The 19546-nt window shown below is 45.6% G+C and overlaps 1 protein-coding gene across 1 annotated transcript; it reads left to right on the top strand.

The window, feature by feature from the left end:
* The first annotated feature begins 941 nt into the window (after nucleotides 1-941).
* Ccdc168 (coiled-coil domain containing 168) lies at nucleotides 942-14183 on the top strand. Its single transcript, XM_048340575.1, has 3 exons — nucleotides 942-1814; nucleotides 3024-7684; nucleotides 11486-14183. Exons 1-3 carry the CDS (start codon nucleotides 942-944, stop codon nucleotides 14181-14183), a joined length of 8232 nt encoding a protein of 2743 aa, XP_048196532.1.
* Nucleotides 14184-19546: the final 5363 nt, after the last annotated feature.

The following is a 19546-nucleotide window of genomic DNA, read 5'->3' on the forward strand; positions in this document are numbered from 1 at the left end:
GGAGATTCAGCTATGACTTGGCCACCAAAACTAAAGATATGCCTCAAGGTACAGAAGCAGCAAATGAAATGTGCTCTTTAACAGACATCAGTAGGATTAGTGAGACAGAAACAGAAAAAGGGATACCAAGAGAAACACGATTCATGTCTACACAAGGAAAGCATGAAGCCAAAATTACATCAGAGGACATCCAAGAAAGCAAACTTCAAGATGAGGAAGAAAGAGAACAAGAAATGTTGTTAAAAGTAACTCCCCAGTCCAGCCAACATCTTGAATTCTGCTCGGGTCAAAGGAAAGATCTGAACTTTTGCAAACCAGAAAGCCAAGCAAGTAGGAAAATTCCGTATGTTCTAGAACAACCTGCAGATCCAGTGCAGGGAAAGGAGCTGAAGAAAAGCACACAGGCACAAAACAACACGGCGGGTACAGCAACTGTGAAGCTTTCAGCTCTGAAATCAGAGGAATCGCTAACTGACGCACTGCCCGAGGAGAATCGTTTGACAGTTATACTGCACAACTGGAGTGGAGCGGAAAAGGCGGAGTTTAGAAATGACCCACGAGCAGCTATTCTGGAATCTTTGGACCGCTTCAAATCTGATCTACCCGAATCTAATAGGCAGAGAAAAACATTTACTTGTAAAGCCTTAAAAAGTAAGAGACTCACATGCATAATTATGAAGGTAAAGAAGCCATCAATTTCAACGATATTTAATATTCCACAATGTGGTTGCCGAAAATGTCTACTTCCAAAGACCTTAAAATCACAAATTGTTGAATTTTTAACCTGCTCTGGGATCCTATCTGATAGATTTTATATGATTGTACTAGAAGAAGAGAATCAGAAAGGATTAGCACAAGAACCACCAGCAGTTTTGGAGTCTTTGACTTTCTCCACCGGTACTTCACTGGCACCTAAAATAGAGAGAAGCAATTTAGTACTTATGGACAAAGGACTTAAAAGTTCCAAATGTGTAGCTTTGAAAGCAAAGAAGGCACCGATCTCCCAAACGCTTAGTGTCCTAGGATGCAGTACACTAAGCTACAGAAGGCCATTACCATGCAGCTCTGAAACCAAGATCAAACGAGGTGAATCAGTGGGAGATGTGTTCCTAAACGCCATCTCCTCTTCCACACCTCAAGATGAAACAGTGGAAACGGACCCTCATTCTGAGGAAGAAGTAAGCAGTGTTGTAGGTCTAGAGACTTCATTTCCAAAAGCAGAAGAATCAGAGATTGGCTTAATGTCCTGCGATACAAATTGTGATGGAAATCTTGGAAGGAAATGGGATAGTACCATTTCTGAAAAAAAGCTACAGGATCAAAAAGACTTAAGAGATTCAAAACCTGCAAGTTTGTCTAGTCCTGCATCAGCTCAATCTAAAAGTGAGAGCTACACGTTGGAATATGCGGGCAAAAAGGATATGCGTCCCAGGCATAAAATGTTGGGGGCAAAACAACCAGGATATCCTACAGGAGGCCATAGAAAGAAAAAGCAGCACAAAATTAAATACCAGGAGGGAGAGAATCGGTGGTGTGCAGGTGGGATAGAGTCATTATTCAGTGACACCGAAGATGCTCCAAGTCCATCATCCAAATTGATTATGGATAAACTATCATTTGATACAACAAAAAGGGACACGCTACCTGAGCGAACCCTTGAAAGTATTGTGAGTAATCATACAACAGTAGAAAAGGGAAAGGTAGAAGAAAACATTGCCCCAAATTGCTTGAGATCTGTAGATTTTTTTATATCTGTTTCGTCTGACTCCAAAAGCAAGGGAAACATAAGACAACTATTGAAAAGTGAAATTATAGTGACTCTCAAATGTTTAACTGGGAAGGAAAAGAAGCGATCAGTTTTACAGATACTTAAAATCAATGGATGTTGTATCATAAAACATAAGAAGAAATTCCAACTCCATTTAAGAAGTAAAATGAGAGCCACAGGGCACGTCAAAAATGTGACAGACATATTTCTGAATACCACTGACTTCACATCAGATTTCTTTGACATGACAAGGCAAAACCAATTAAAACCAGAGATAGCTACAAGACAATCAAGGCATAATCAAACACAGCTATCACAAGCAGTATCACCTGTTGAAGGCCTAGCAGAATATTCTGATTCCATTAATGAGGGTGATGCTTTTAACCTTTTAAAGGAAGTAAAACTATATAATGGAGAAAGTGAAGGAGAGAAGCAAAAACCGCTAATAGAAACTTGTCCTTCCTACACAAGCAACTTAACAATAAATGTACAGCTTATAAAGGAATCTGATCCTGGCAAGTCAGAGGACGTGCTTTTAGGAGAGCCTTCCTTCTCTCAAAGCCAGAGTTGTGAAATGAATCCAGAAATAAATGTAAAATTAGAAAACAACAAAAATGTGCAAGTAACTGTTAAAGTTGGACTCTCAGAGATGGAAAAATCACCTATTTGTGCAAAACTCAGTGATCCAACAGATGATACTGCATCTAGAAAATATGATGAGAAAAAAATGAACCATTCTGTTTTAAAAGAAAAAGCTCCATACCATTTGGCAGCAATTGTAGATTCTGTGGACAAGCAGTTATCTGCTTCACAAGAAATGAAAAACTTGGCAGATACCCTGAAAACACCCGAAATGTCAAGTGCTAAAGTTATACCTTCACAAGTAAAACAACCAGCACTTTTACAGTCACGTAATGCTGTAAACCATGCTACTGTAACCATTAATAAAAAACAGAAACAGAACTATAAAGCTGAATCAAATGCCAGTGTAATATCAACACCTGCTTCTAGGCCTACTCTACAAAATATGAAAATGGAGCAATCACTTAGTATATTGGATGTATATGGAAAATCTTCTACAAGGGGAAATGCCCTATCCAAAGCAAAAGTTGGAGAGGAAAAGGTATATAAAAAACAAGTTTTGTTTAAAAGAACTCTACAGAATTGCCAACCACTTGAGTTTGAAGTAGTACAAACCAGAGAATCAGAAGCACCTTTAATCAATAGAGTATGCCCCAAGAACATCCTTTCTCAGAAAATAGATATTAATTTAATGAGTCAAAATGTAGAGTTAAATGATGAGTTTACTCCAGAGCCTGACTTTTTGTCTGAGATCCATCCTACTCAAAATGAAAAGCAGAATGAATTTAAATCCGGGATGTGGAAAACAACGAATCCCAAGACAATTGTCCCGCACAAGAAACAGCAAGAGTCCGATGTCCCAGAAGCTATCTGGAGTTCGACTTGTGCTTCCATTACTATGTATCCTAAAATTATAAAATCTAAAGATAAGGCAAAAACAGATGATGCGAAAAACACTCTGCCCATCAGACAGAAAAAACTGAAGGCCAAGAGAACACCGGTTTCCCAGTGCCTTGGAATTGGTACTGGGAGCAATACAAAAGGACAGAGAGTTCGCATACAGCAGCCAAAGGCATTCCTATTGAGCGAAAATGTAGCAAATCTAGTTCTTGAAGGTCATTTGGACTCTGGATGCCTTATGTCTCAGCATAAAATGCTTGCAGAAATGAAAATGAAGCAGGACAAGCTGAAAGAGGGGGAAGGCATCCTCTTACGTGTAAAGATGGATAAACTACTAACCAAAAGGCCTCTGTTGTCATCAGGATGTGTCGATGTGTCCAGCGTCATTGAAAAACTGGAAGAAAATAATGGAAAAGAACAACAAAGTCACCAAGACATTTTAGCAGACATTCCCCAGGGCTGTGTGCAACCATCACAGCCCGAGTCACAACAAACGAAAGCACTTCACCATGACATGTTAGTTTTACAAAGACAGGTGTGCTTTGAACCAATTTCACGGAATGATGGAACTGATCACATTGATAAGAGTGCTACGCCAATCACTCTCAGGAGGCCAGAACACTATAACACAGATCAAAAAGAACTCCAAGTTCTTTCATTAGACATTTTCCCACCATGTAGAGATTACTTAGTGGTTAGCCCACAAATAGAGAAACCTTACCATGTGAAGTCAAAAGTTGGCTTGGAAAGAGAAGTAGTATATGGTGGTGTATTTCCAAAGAAGACAGACACCAGTGGCAATATATATGATACCCAAAGAGTTAGAACAAATGCAGAACCCCTTCATCTGGAAAACATAGGAGAGTTACCTAAGGAAGGAGAAGTGTGTATTAGCAGAAAAAATATATCCAGTCTTTTGGGGGACGAAGGATTAAATGACACTGGTATTTTTCTAAATTCCAAAGGACAGAAATTTCTAGGGGGTCTGCACAAAACATGTCCAGCTTGGAAAGAACAGGCAAAAACATCTAGCGATCCTAAAAGTATTCTAGATTCTGTATCCTGTGCCACTAGGAGGCCTCTCCATTTAAACCAGACACTGAGTACGACAAGGAGACAAGATGATAATATCTCTCTAAATGTCAGTGTGGACCCATGGGGTCATAAAGAACGATCGGAGTTATTAAGTGCTATTCCAATGCGATCACAAAGATGGAAAGTGGACTTTTCAGAAAAACCAAGGGTAAAGCAGCTGAACATTTGTAACCAGAATAAAGAGAAAATTCTGGAATCCATTTTCTCATGTGTGTTGCGTCAATTCCACACTGTAAATTCAAAGAGACAAGGAATGTCGAGTTCATCAGTTTTAGAAAAAGCATCGAATGAAGTTAGTATTCCAGCAGATCCTCCTCCACGTACTGAAGGGATTGACCCACATTTTGGAGGGAGAGAAGAACACCCGGGAAGTACACCCACAGCTTTTCCGACACGGGTTTCAAGCTCTCTGCACGATACGTGTCAGATTGCCTCACCACAACGAAGCGAAGCAGTAAAGCCAACAAGTAGTCGACAGTACACTTCGGATACAGAAACGAGGAAACAGAGAGAAAAACATAGGTATGATCATCTCCCAAAGCCTACATCTCACTCCAAAACAGATCTACTTCAAATGACACATGACTCTTCAACTCCACAGACCAGACAAACACTAAGAAAATTGGACATGATCAATGGCTATACTCAGAAAAGAAGAAACAGACAGACACAATATCACCCGCCAATTTCCTATGATAGCGTCCAGGAGACTTTGTCTTACTCTCAAAATTATCCCTGTCATTGGCCACACTTAATGCCTCAGATGAAGGAAGTGTCTGAATCAGGTCGTGTTTCAAACAGGAAAAAAGGACTAGACTTGTGTTTTAAAAATCAAACAAGTATGGAATGCTTTGTGCCATTAATGGCTCCAAGGCAAATGAAAACACAAAATGCAATGCTGCCTTTGGAAGCATGCAGTAAAACCATAAAATACTGGAATCCTGTATTTTCGAAAGGAACCCAGTCATCAGATAAGCCACAGGTCACTGAGACAATAGTTAATAGTAACTCACCCAAGATAAGAGTTACAAAGAAAGGAGACTTATGTAAGGCCAAAGAAAAGCAAATAGAAGCATATGTGCCTAGAATACTTTTACATTTTCTTTCAATATGTATGCATCTTTGGCATGAAAATAAGAGACAGAAGGGTGGCCTGAAAGAGGGGGTTATGAAAGGCATACGATGGCCCGAAAGTAGAGCTCTGAAATCTGTATTTTCAGATACATTTGGTGCCACTGACTGCGATATCACAAGCAGTGGACTAGAAATGCAATGGAACATAAAAGATAAAATAATAAACATAAAACAGAGGCATGGTGACCAAAATTGGATTGTCACAAAAATAGGTGAGCCCATCCCTTCTTTACCTCACTTCAAATCAGGTGAAGAGGCAACAGGTGTGATTGGCTCCAGTAGTATAAAAAGAACAAAACAAGCATCGCAAGAAGAGAATGGTGCAAAGGCAGTAGAAATGAAAGGAATAAGGGACTCTGACCTTATTTCAAAGACAGAGAAGTCATCACTGTCACATGTCACTGGGGAAGAATTACCTTTGTTATTTAATATTGTAAAACAAGAGAAAAAGGTACAACTTGGTGAAGGTAAATTAGCTGTGAAACTGACAAACACTTGCACTTTCTTACCATCTTTGTGCCATGCTAATTTGAATTCAACAATAAAAGTAGGACAGAATAAGTCAAAAATACTAAGGAGCAACCTGCCACCACTAAAGTCCCAGAAATCATCAAAAGTCAGAGAAGTATCACTTTTAGAGTCAGCTAATCAAGCTAATTTAAACAATGTAATAGAAGTAAAATGTCTGCCACAGAGGAAGAAAGAATGTGCAGAAAATAAAGTCGATGTAAAGGATATAATGGACCTCATATGTACCACTCTAACAAGGAAGCAGTCACCTTTTAATCACTTCCTGCATGGAAGGGGACCATGGCGGAACGACAAACACCGAAAGAAAATAGCTCAAGATAATAAAAATAGTCTAAGCACAGTTCCAAATAAACTGTGGGATTCCATTCCCTCTTCACCTCAGTTGGAGTGGGATACTGAAATAAATGAAATTTACAAGCAAGGAATAACAAGATTCTGTCTTCCATCATTGACACTCCAGGAACTGTCAGATGCAATGAGAACAGATAAGAAGCCAAGTGATGCTACCTTAAGCGGTATGAGAAGAGCAAAACATTTGCCACGGAAAGGCGGAGTGGAAATAGCTCCTGCAGAAATGATACAGTCGGAAAGAATAACTGTGAGGCTGAAGCAATCTTCAGTAGTGAGTAAATTACAGTTGAATACTGAAGAAGAGGAGAAAAGGATGCAGGATGATAAACAAGGCACGATTCAGAGTGACTATTCCATCTCTTTTCCACCTTATTCTGAAGTGGACATGAACACAAAAGGAGAAGAAGCTAGGCAAAGGAAGGTAAGATTTTGTCTTCTACAGCCAGAGCTTCAGGAGACATTGGCTAGAGATGAAATAACATACAAAATGTCTGCATCTAGTCCTACCTCAAACGGTGTAATAAATGCCACAGAAAAGATAATGTACAAAGAAAGGGAGACTTCGAAAGTGGAAGAGGTCATATCTTTGAAGAAAAATAAATCATCACATTTACAGAAAATTCAGCTCGAGAAAAAACATCAAGAGAAATATCTACAAGATGATGTTCTGACCAGTTCTAATGATTCGACACCTTCTCATCCAAAACTGAATTTGAATGTAGAAGAAATGAACTATGTAACCAAAACATCGAAGTATTCTCTTCCAGAACTAGCATGCAAGATATCATCGGTGGCAGTGAGAAAAGCAAGTAAAATGTCCATCAAGGGTAAGATCACAAGTGGCACCGAAAATGTAAAAGAATATGTACTGCAAAAAGAAGATGATAAAGTAAAAATATTAGCCAAGAAAGACATAATATATCCAAAAGATAAATATTGGAAAGGAAGTAAAGAGCAAGGGAAAATGGACCCACAAAGTGAAAAACAAGCAAAACCAGATGGAGAAGGCATCAAACAAAAGAAACAGGATGGCACAGATCAAAAGAAAGTGGAGGGGGAAGGCAGAGAACAAGGAAAAAGTAGAGACCATAAAATGCAAGGGAAAATGGAGCTACAAGGCCAAAAGCAAGAGAAAATAAACAGAGAGGACAAAGAACAAGAGGAATGGAATCGAGAAGATAAAGGACAAGAAAAAGGGGATCCAGAAAGTAAAGGCGGGCAAAAGACCACAGATTCAGAGGGTAAATTGCAAGGGAAAGCAGATGCAGAAGGTCGAGGACGTGGGAACAGAGGCCCAGCGTGCAAAAATACAGAGATCGTTATGTATGCACATTTCCATTTTGAATCTTCCCAAATTAACCATGAATCAGATACAAGAACGAAAGGAGAAGAAGCCGCCATACAAGGAGTATCAAAATGTGCTATTTCACAACTACATCACCAAAGATTGTATGATGCGGGGCAAGTGATACCTACCAAGCCCGTCGTCGGGGATGACAAGTCCGATGACACCAAAACAGCACGAGAGCACCAGCCACAGGGAGGGGGAGGGGGAGGGGAGAGGGTGCGTGTGAAGCTCTGGGCAGGCAGGATTTCCAAGGTAAATCAGTGCCCACTGCCATGCGTGCCCCGCACTGCTAGGCGTGGTGGCTGTCAGACCAGCGAGAAGACAAATGCAAATGAAAACTTGGGACATGTGCCCCAAAGAGAAAGTAAACGAGGTGAAGTTCTGACCCTACCTTTTTCCCCCTGCGGTAAATTAGACAAAGGAAAAAAAGCAAGGGGGGAGAAACAAGAATTAACAAGATCCATTCTCCCCTGTACACAGAACATAGGGTCGTCCAGTTTAGAGAAATTCAAGTATATAGTGTCACCTCTGAATGACATCGTCAGCAACTCAAAACGAACAAAAAACACAATAAAAAAAGTGCAAGGAGAAATGGAGCCAGGAATAATGAAAAGCTGCTTATCACCTCTTGTGCTGCAGAAATCATTGCCTGCAAGACAAACAGCATCTATAAAGACGACTGCTAGACAAATGAAGAAGGGCAAGGCCCCTCTTCCACCAGAAGAAGACCGAGTACAAACTTTAGACAGAAATGGCTTGACACACCCCAATGGCGCACTTTCCCAGACACACACATCTATATCTCCTTTGATGTCTCTTATCAATCAGTGCAGTATAATGAGCAAGAGAAAAGAACCACAGAGGAGCAGTGAAGGAAAAGCAGGACAAAAGCAAGAAAGAATAAGATACTACAATGTGGTTCTTGACAAAACGGATTCTTCTCTGTCACATCCTTTGCAAGTAAAACTTCCTGAGCCATCAGGTGCGGGAGAAGTCCCATATGCAGATGTAAATCAACAAAAGCTGTGTGAAGAGGCAAAGGCCAGGGTGATAACAGAAGACACACAGTGTGGAGTACTCTGCCAAAGTACAACTTTAAGAGTAAAGATATCCCCACCTGCATATAGGTTCAGTAGAAAGATACTACCTTTGAGTATTAAGGAGCAAAGGAAAGAAGTTCAAGAAGCTAAAAGTAAACCTAGCATGGTTCTAAAGAAATCTTCTTCCTTACCTTCTTTGCCTTGCTTTAAATGGGACAGTAGAGTAAATGAAAAGGAAGGTCTACTAGGAAGAACACAGTTCTGTTTCCCATCACTAACAGTTCAGGAGAGTGAGTCAATGGAGTCACTGGATGGCAACAGAAAAGAACTGATAGGGCCCATAACGCAGGAAGAAGAAAGAGAGAGGCTCCAAATAGATGTGAAAGACTTTTTAGATCCAACAATAAGGAACTTGTTATATTCACATATTATCAGGACTGAAGAGTTGCAAAGGAAAATCAAAGAACAAAGAAGAAAGACGCAGGAACATAAGAATGAACTACTTTCTGTTCTGGAAGACAGAATTAAAAAATATTCTTTCACACAATTTCAGCCCAAGAAGTCATCAGATACAGTTAGAATCACATGTCCAAAAATAATTGATGATGGAGATCTTGTGAATGATTTACAAGAAAAGAAGAACAGAGAAAAAGTTGCAAGTATGAATAATGTAGTAGACCCCACAGATAGGTACTTAAAGACAGAGAAATCACCTATCTTAAAAACATGCAATTTCAGTAGCCTTCAGTGGAAAGCTAGCGAGCAAGAGGGAAAGATCCAAGAAGGGAAACGTGAGCCAGATTTGATGCTGACAAAGATTTCTACGGCTGGATATCACCTGCCTTTCCCTAGCACATGTGCTGGGATGGAGGAAAAAAGATTAATGTCAACAAGATCCTCTTTGTCCTCAACAAAGTTGCTGAAACCAATCGGACACGACAGCAACACGTATTTAAAACCAGTTACCGGTGATGTTTTAATCAATCTACAATGCAGAAAAAAACATATGCCAGAGAATAGGGAAGAAGATGAGGATCAAGTAGGAGATACACCAGTGTCCCCCAAACATCAAGAAACGAAAGGGCAAGAATGCAAAGATGAACCAAGTGTGGTTCTCACCAAGTTTGTCACTTCATTACTGTTTCTGCCTCGCTTCCAGTTAGAGAAAAAAATAGACTTAGATGATGGAATGCTAAGACTTACAAGATCTTTGCAGAGAATATCAGAAGCAGAAGAGGTAATGCCTCGGGAGACAATTGTAGGAGATAGCACAGAAGATGCTGCCAATCAAGACATGTCTCAGAGAGGAAAGACAGACAGAAAAGAGACCATAAGGAAGAGACCCCCTGATGTAATTATGAAGGGAAGGAAATCACTTTATTCCTGTAAGCTCCATAGAACAGAACTGTATGTGCATATCAAAGGGCACAAGGAAAAGGAACAGGAAGAACAAGGTGAACCACACGGTGTGATTCTAAGACAAAGTCATCCTTCTAAATCTTCTTTACCTAATCTTAAGCGAGATGAAAGTACACAAGTAGATGAAGAAAAGATTGGAAGCAAAACTTCTTTACTTCCGTTAATATTTACAGCATTCTCTGGTGTGGAGAAAATAGCAGACACAAAGGCCTTGAGTTTTGATGCCAGAAAAGGAAACCCATATAGGACTCCAAAAGGAGGAGGATTCGGAGTGACTACCACAGACATGACAATCAAGGTACATTGCAAAGGGCAAACAAGGTCGCCAGTTCCACATATCCTTAATACAAAAGGATTCACCCTGAATTTGAAGGTACGGGAGAAACAAGTGCATAAACACAAGGGTGAGCCACGCGTGATTCTGTCGCAGACTTTCCTTTACACACCATCGACATCTCTCTCTCATCTGGATTCAGGGGACAAAATAGACAAAGACCTGTGCGGGATCTCAGGATCCTCTTGTCCACAGCTAAAGCTCCTGGAACCATCAGGTGTCACGGAAACAGCAAAGAGAGAGTTGGTTGAGGGTAATGATAACAATGCTATTAGAAGTTCAAAACAGAATGCTCTGCTCCAGAAAGAGACAGAGCAGCAGTGGATCTCAGATTTCATAGTTGATACCCAGCAAAGGAGTGAACCTTCAAAAGTTAGATCAGAAAGAGATTTAAATCCACAAGGCGAGAAAATGTATCTCAGCGGATTCGGTACCATCAGGCATGGGAAACTGCTGGAATTGCACTTGATGGAGCAACAGGAGGATGGACCTGAAAAATATAAAAAGAAACATTTAGCTACCTTTAACTCCTACTCCACAACTGGAAATCTGAAAAGACAAACAGACGTCATCAATAATTCTAGACAAAACGTAAGTCCTAAGGTTTCCGCTTCACTGCCGAGGCAGATAGCCAAGGGAATGTGTGTCACGTTTGGCACGCCTGTAAGTTTAAGAGGATTCTCTGTCGCAGAGAGAGAGACCCACCAACAGGAGACCATATCCAAAGTATCTCCAGCATCTGTGGATTCCTTAAAATGGTATAACCCAAAGAAAGATGAGCGCAATAGCGACAGAATGATCGAAATGTTTTCTCCCCCAAAGTTAGGATCACTTGAAACAATGAATACCACCAAGTCGACTGCCCCTCAGAAACTAGAAAAGCAAGATGCTATTGCAGAAAAACAAATAATGCCGCATTCCAAAAGTGGTCACAAGGCTAGGTCAAACTCGACCCTGTCTCTTAAGTTTCCCTTCCGGGATAGAAAGCAGGAGGAGACGTTAGAACTCGACGTGGGTAGGAAAAGGACAGTGTTCACCAGCCTCCCCATGCTACCCGCGGGGCACATGGGCATCACCGAGCTCAACAACGCCCTGGGAAGGAAAGCAGAGCTGACCTTGCTTGGTCCGGCCCGGGAAGCGCATGTTCTGGAACTGCTTCAGAACTCCCTCAAACTACTCTGGACCTTTCTGCTTCAGTCTGGACACCTAGAGGGGATTCAGAAAACGAACCAAACCACCCCCGTCCACCTGGAGCAGCGGGGGGGAAACGAGGCTCAAGGCGTCACCCATGCAGAGAACACCTGCCCCGGCCAGCAACCACAAGAAAAGGGGGGGCGAGCATCGCCTGGCACAAACCCAAACCTGCAAGCGCGGGAAGCCCTGGGGAGGGCACCGAGTCCCCCCAAGGAGACAGGTGCAGAGCATCCTACGCCGCCACCGAGGCTGGGTCTCGCCGGACGGGGCGCGCCCACCCGCGGGACGGGACGTCGCTTCAGGAGAACGGACGGTGTGATTTCCCGGAGCCGAAGGAACCCAAGGGTCGTGATCGGAAGAAACCTTTGCCTGTGCGTGAGGAGCCCCGGTGCGGGAGGCCCCGGGCGCGCGCGGGGAGCCGCTGTCTCCCGGTTCAAGGAGGATGCAGCCCGCGCGAGCCCCGCGAGCGCCGGGGCGCCCCTTGGACGCGGCGGAGGGGACGGGCAGCTCCCCCCGGGGGCGGCAGGAAGCGGGGGGATCCAGAAGCTGCGCCTGCACGTCCTGGAGCGGGAGGGCAGGCTGCCCCCCAAGTGCGTCCTCCCGCACGCGGGGTGCCCCTTCGCGCTTGCAGATGCCAGCGCCACGGGGGGCGTCCGGGCGGAGAGGCCCCCGAGTGCGGCCCTTGGAGGAGGAGGAGGAGCCCCCCGCGAGTCCCACGCCCCAGCGGGGAGCCGGGACACGGGGGCTCCGGACGACCTGGGGACACCGCGGGGACACCCACCCGGGGACACCCCCCTCCTCCCGCCGCCCTCTCCCGGGGGCTCGCCGGCTCGGCCAGCCGCCCCGGGTTCCCAACCCCACGCCGTCGTGCCGTCGTCCTTCACTCCCGGAGGAAGACACGAGCCGGCCCACGACCTCGATTGGAAAGTTCTAGAAATAAACCGGAAGGCCGATCTGGGGCCTGACGGCTGGACGGTCGGGGTTCCGGATGGAGCTGGTGCGCCTGGACTTGCCGGCCCCCCCGCGCCCGGGACCCCCGACGTCCTCCAGAGCTACTCGGCCCAGCAGAGGGACCGGCTGCTCATGCACCTGTCCATGAAAACCCTGGAGATCCAGATGAAAGCCCCGTCGAGGGTCGTGCGGGACTCGTGCGCCCGGGCCCGCGCCGCGCACGGCGGGAGAGCAGCGCCGCCGCCGGGCAGCTGCGTGCACCCCGCGCCCCGGGCGCCCCGGCGGAGGAACCGAGTGCTGCTGCTGTTCGAGGAAAAATCCCTCCACCAGATCGACCTGGATCTGCGCTCCCGCTACCTCCGCTTCCACCGGGGCCTCGCCCCGCACCGCGCGGCCCGGGAGCAGGAGAGCCGGGACCCCGGTCCCCCGCGCCGGGAGAACGCGGCGCTCCGCAGCCGAGCCCCGGAGCCCGGCAACCCGCGCGCCCGGCCCCCGGCTCCGTGCGCGCCGCTGCGGCTGCGCCCAGACGCCAGGCCGCCTTCCCCGCCCCGGCCCTGCGCCGCCGCCCGGGCGGAGGAGGAGAGACGGCCCGGCGTGCGCTTCCGCGAGCCCGGGCCGCGCCCAGCTCCGCCCCTCGGAGCCCGGGAAGCTGCCGGCGGCGTGGAGGGTTCGCACCCGAGCCCGGTTTCTGACCGTGTCTCGTCTCAGAGGGGCCCCGCTGCGGGGCTGAGTGACGACGACGAGGAGTGTACGTTGCTAGCTGGCACTTTGACGAAGGAACCGCGGGACATCCCGTCCGAGCTGCGGAAGGGCCTGCCTTTGGGAGACAGCACTGACTTGAAGCCGCCGTTTCGCTGGGAAGTTCCGGGAGACCGTCCAAAAACGGCTTCTCGAAAACACGCCTTGAGTATGCCCTCGCCCCCCAGCGGGTCCCCCAAAAGCGGGAAATGCAGACCGCCCCCGAAATGTCTATCTCCGGACAGGCTGCGCCACAGCGCACCGAACGCTGTGGACGTTCACTCCGCGCCGTCCTCGGTACCGTTTGATGGAGAGAAGAAGCTCGCGTGGACCACGTCGAGCACCGCAAGCTCCCTTTCAGCTTCCTCCTCCGGGTGGGTCACTCAATTCCATCCTGGGAAAAAGCACCGCCCGTCTCACGCGCATCCGGAAAGCAAAGACAGAAAGAAGACCTCCTTTGAGGTCTGTGGAAAGCACGCGGGTCACCGCGGCCACCCCCGCAGCACAGAGAAGCGCGCCAGAAGGAAGGAAGTCGGGGACTGTGAAGCAGAGAACGCGACCTCTTCCCAAAGCAAACGCAGACCAGCAGCAAAACATCATCAGGGGGACATCGACTTCGGCTCAGAAACACCAAGGCAACCCTTCTTCTACGCCTGCGTGCCCGCGGACACCCTGGAGATCGTGCCCCAGACTGTGCGCTGGACGATCCCCTCCAGAACCTTAAGGAAGAGAAACTTCAAAGTTCCCCTGGTGGCAAAGATCACGAGTTCTTGGAAGATATGGGGTTCACAGAAATAGTCGTTGGGGTCCTTCTCGGCACCCTCCAGTGCAGGTCATCAAAGTTAATATCCTGCGTGCCTTCCTCCAAATCAGAATGCTGGCTGCTGTGGCCGTGAAAAATAAAGAAGGATGTCCGATCGTTGGCTTGTGAAGTGTTTCCTTGGCAGATACGTACTTTATTTCAGGTTCACGGAGGCCAGGATGAGTGAGAAGATGGCTTTGGATGGGGTCTTACCTGGCCTGAGCTCTCCCTTTAACTGATGCTGCAGTCTGATAGCAGAGCATTCCGTAGGCGCTCGGTCACCCAGGGTCAGGGGGAGGAATTGGAGATGGCACGAGATGCGAAATGTCTAGAGAGCGAGGACAAAGGGAGCGCAGGGAAATCAACGGTCCGGATTCCAGGGTCAAATCCTGCAAATTATGGGACAAAATAGAGTATTAAGTATTTTAATACTCTCTATTATAGAGAACTTTGACAACAGGGAGGGAAGGAGGTGGGAAGAACGAGGGAGGGGAGAGAGAGGAAGAGAGGAGAGGGGAGAGAAATGAGAGGGGAGGGAAAGGGAGGGGAGGAGAAGGAGAAGGAAAAGACAGGAAAGGGAGGGGAGGAGAGGAGGGGAGGAGGGAAAGGGAGAAGAGAGGGGAGGAGGGGAGGGCTTCCTGGGGCCTCTTTGATAAGGAGTTAGGATGGATACTACTTCTTTGTGGAGCTAAAAACACCTCCAACTAGCAGTTCACGCAACGTCCAGCAGGTGCCGCTGCCTTCCCCTCTCAAGCCAAACTCCACACCTCTGTAGGTCATGTTTAGAATACTCTGCCTTAAGTTCCTTTCAGTGCCCAGTTGCCTATGGTCTGTGCAAGAGCACATCTTCAGACAACAGGACAGACGAAGTGTTACGAGTGGGGAGAGGGAAATGTGAACATAGCGAGACACTAAAGCTGGGTTCATGGTTTTGACCGCCACGTTCCCTATGTATATGAGCCACTTTAATTAGGATCATTTTCTACTAATAAAAGTCTGGTTGACTTTAGTGCATTATGATAGTCTGTTCATTGTCCATCTGTTCAGATGCCCCCTCTCTTCCCTTCTGTAGCTTGAACACCTTCTCTGAATTTTTAGAAGCAAATGACCTTGTTTATAGTCCCTCGAAAGCTGAAGCGACTTCTCGGATGCTTTACCAAATCATCTCCGTATCTTTCTCCCTGTATGTCTACTTTGAGGTGGCAGTCACAAAGTATCTGAGACTCTGCAGTTTACAAAGATCATCAAGTTCGTTTCTTACAGTTCTGGAGGCTTGCAAATCCAAACCAAGGCACCAGCCGATGCAATGTCTAGCGGAGGCCTGTTCCTCATGGATAGTAGGTTCTTGTTGCCTCCTTACATGGCAGAAAGGAAAAAGAGGTGAAACAGGCTCCATTATGCCCTTTTATAAGGATTCTAATCCCATCCACAAGAGCACTACCCCATCAGCCAAACCACTTCTGAAAGACCCCATCTCAGAGACTGAAGTGGGAATTAAGCTCTAGCATGAACTTTGGGAGATTCGAATGTTCACAAAATAACATTCCTCTACTCCAGCTTACTGTGAGCATTTCTGCTTTGTTATGTCAACATCCTTTGTCTTGTTTTGTTTTTTGCCAGTCCTAGGGCTTGGACTCAGGGCCTGAGCACTGTCCCTGGCTTCTTTTTGCTCAAGGCTAGCACTCTACCACTTGAGCCACAGCGCCACTTCCGGCTTTTTCTATCTATGTGGTGCTGAGGAATCGAACCCAGGGCTTCACGTATAAGAGGCGAGCACTTTACCCCTAGGCCACATTCCCAGCCCTATGTCAACATTCTTTCATGCACTTCCCCACTATTTCTAGCCGCTTACGAGCTTTCATTTCTTTCCTTAAAAAAAAAAAAAATCTCCACACACGTACCCCCATTCCAACTCAGTTCCTAACTTTTCCCTTCCTCTCTGGAACAAAGGTTCTCAGAATTATCTTTTCCTCAAAATCCAATTTAAACATTGTGTTTGTTGTTTTTAACATTTGCTGTTGTTAATAAATTCTTGAAATTTAAATTTTTTTTCCTTTGGTGCTGGGGATTGAACGTAGGGCCTCATCTATTCAGGTAAACACTACTGCAGCCTGCCCTGTGCATCTGATCTTTAAGGGGGAAAAAAAAATCCAAGCACATAGGGTAAAATATTAAGCGGAAACTCTAAAGAGTGGAAATAATGGCAGTTATTAGTCTGTATTTTTTTTCTGTAATTTTAAGCAAATAGATCACTATTACTGAAGGTTAGGAAACTTGGAACTGTTAATTCCATTTCTCTACTTAGAGGAAAAACTAATCTATACCAACTCCCCGGTTTATGTGGTCTGAATTCTGCTGGGGAAATAGGAAGAACTTGTTCCTCTTGTTTATCCCTATGATTATTGTTTCTTAGACATTTAATTGGCATCTTTTTCATGCCAATAAGTAAGCCAGGTGGCAAAGTTTCAACCCTCATTTTTCCCATACTCTATTTGAAAAAAGAAAAATTCCTTTTTTTTCTTTTTTGGACTTTTGACTTGGGAGGGAAATTTTATTAATAAAAGAAGACATACTCATTTTTGTCTTGCCTAGAAAAATAAATATGCATATATACATATACATATATATACACATAGCTATGTATTACACAAGGGTTTTTTAATCATATTTTTAAGAGACTAGCTTCACAGCTAGGAACAGAAGCACAAAAAACAGACATTCAAATCTGTACTCACAAATCTCTGATGGACAGGAACCCAAAGTACCACAGCAGAAAAGAAGAGTGCTCAGAGTCTTCTGCCAGAGGCACTGTGGAGGACATGAGGTTTTTACTTTTCCTCATTGCTCAGGGTAAAATTGCTCCAGTCTGAAGGCAACATGGAGAAGGATTAGCATAGGACAATGACCTTGAGAATCATTTCCAACTGAAGCTGAAAAGAGAACAATTCTGAGAGAGCTAAACCGCACCACACACACAAAAAAAGATGACAGAGCCAGAATGTATGCAGAAAATGTTCTAGAAGACGTCTTGGTATGGACCATGCCTGCTATCTGCTGAAGGAAACACAATTGCCTGGGCAAAACGAGGCAGGAAATTTTTTCCTATGAGGAAAACAGTTATTTAGGGAGGAAAAATGGCTAAGCCTGATGTTTTAAAAAAAATCTATTATAAAAAAGAACGATTCTAAATAAGATGACTTAAGTTTGATGGCACTACAGCATTTATAACTGATCTGTGACCCTTTCCCCATTGTGCCAGCATAGCTAAAAAAAAAAAAAAAAAGGCAGGCTATATTTGGGTCTCAGTCTACTTCCAGAGCACCGCGGGGGGGGGGGGGGGGAGGGGGGGCAGAAGGTTTGAGGTGTCAGGGATAATGCGGGTGGAATCACGCCACCGGGACAGGTGCGGGGCAGAAATCTCCCAGGAATGCACGTTGACTCCCATTTGCCCTCGTGTAAGGGAGAGGACTGGCATTCTCCTGTTCTGTCCTGTTGATCCCTGGCTTGAGAGAGGCTGAGAGATGACAGCCCTGTTTTCCACACATGTGTAATTGAGTATTTCTGCTCTCGTCGCATGCTGCGATCCTTCCTTGGGGAGATCACTGTGCTGTCATCCCAGCACCTCGAGTGATTATTCATGTGTCAGGAATGCAAAGATGACCCGTGCCGGAGCCCCTGACAATGCCCTCGCCCTGCAACCCACCGCGGAGCGCCAAACCTGTGACTATCCGCCTGCGATTCACGGTATCGGCTTCCATCCACTTGGTGACTGATTTCTGATTTCCAGTCAAGGTTTTCTGCAAACATTGTGAGAAATGATTCGTACAATCACAACATCGAACATACCCCATTATCACCAAGTCTCCATTGAAATATTAAACTGTCAAGATTTTGTTACTGTGTACTGTTGTTATATTCAAAGTTTTGGGGGTTTTCCACATAGATTTAATTTTAATTTAATTTTTTGCCGGTCCTGGGGATTGAACTCAGGGCCTGGGCACTATCTCTGAGCTGCTTTTGCTCGAGGCCAGTGCTCTATCACTTGAACTGCAGTGCCATATCCAGCTTTTTAAATTTATTGAAGAGAATTGTACAACTCACGGGGAGGGGAGGGAATAAGGAGAGGGCAAGGAGTATGAAAAATGAGGGAGGAGGTAACAAGTTGGAGAAGAAATATATGCACTGCCCTACGTATGTAACTGTAACCCCTCTGTACATTACTTTGACAATAAACAAATGAATAATTGGAAAAAAAATAAGAAAAAAGAGAGACTCTCGAGCTTTCTGCTTGGGCTGACTTTGAATCACAATCCCTAGATCTTAGCCTCCCGAGTAGCTAGGATTACAGGTGCAAGCCACCAGTGTGTGGCTAGATTTCATTTTTCTAGAGCAATTTTAGTTTACAGCAAAGTGGAATAGAAAATACAGTTCCTTCCTATATTCATCATGCATAACATGACGTTTCCCACCCTCCTCCATCGCCAGAGTAATTTGTGATAACGAATGAGCCTACCTTGACATCTGTGTCTCCTAACACGTATGGTTTGCATTAAGGCTCTTTCTTAACATATAGTCTATGGGTCGAGACACGTGTGTTGGACCTGGGTAACTGCAACTGTAGTCAGGACACAGGGGATGCAGAGGCGAGTGGACCAATGCACACTTTATTTTAGGAGGGTCAGGGTTTATGTAAGGTTAGAAATCCATTCACAACTGCCGGGCTCGGGTCGCCTCCCCTGGCGTGGGAACTAAGGCTCTGTTATGCTTCTAACAGCTCCCTTTCTCACCCTCTCCCCTGGTCACCCGACCCGCAGGCAAGGCCAGGGTGGAGTGGGGGGCTCAGGAAAGACCTCAGGTGCACGGGGCGTACGAGATCGCTTTACCTCCCTCCTTACCCGTGAAGAAAGCCAGGCGTGCGCGGACCTCGGAGACGCTTCGTGAGCAATCTGATTTATTAGGGCGAGGCAAAGGCTAATAGTAGGAAGGGACGAGAGAAGGCTGATCGGCCAGGACGCTGATGATAGGCTACCAGCTTGCCATAGGACCCTCCCATGAGCTAACGTCACTCGGAAAGCGCCAGGCCAGGGGGAGACTGGGGGCACATGGGCTGGCGAGAAAGTTTGGGGGCTGTTCGCAAAGCCGGTTCTTCTGGTTCCGGACCCAGAGAATTGTGGCCTGCTTCCGCATTCCCCAGGGCGGTGTCTCGGGTGCGCGCTCCAATGCCCATCCCCCGTCAAGTCCAAAGGTGAACCCCAACACACAACTTCAAGAGTAAAGTTAATACAGAAAGATATCCATATCAATACAAAAGTTGCAGGATGTCGCTACTGCAAGGGATGTTGCTACTACAAAGGTTGTT

Source organism: Perognathus longimembris, chromosome 3 (assembly GCF_023159225.1).
Source record: "Perognathus longimembris pacificus isolate PPM17 chromosome 3, ASM2315922v1, whole genome shotgun sequence".
NCBI classification, from domain to species: domain Eukaryota; kingdom Metazoa; phylum Chordata; class Mammalia; order Rodentia; family Heteromyidae; genus Perognathus; species Perognathus longimembris.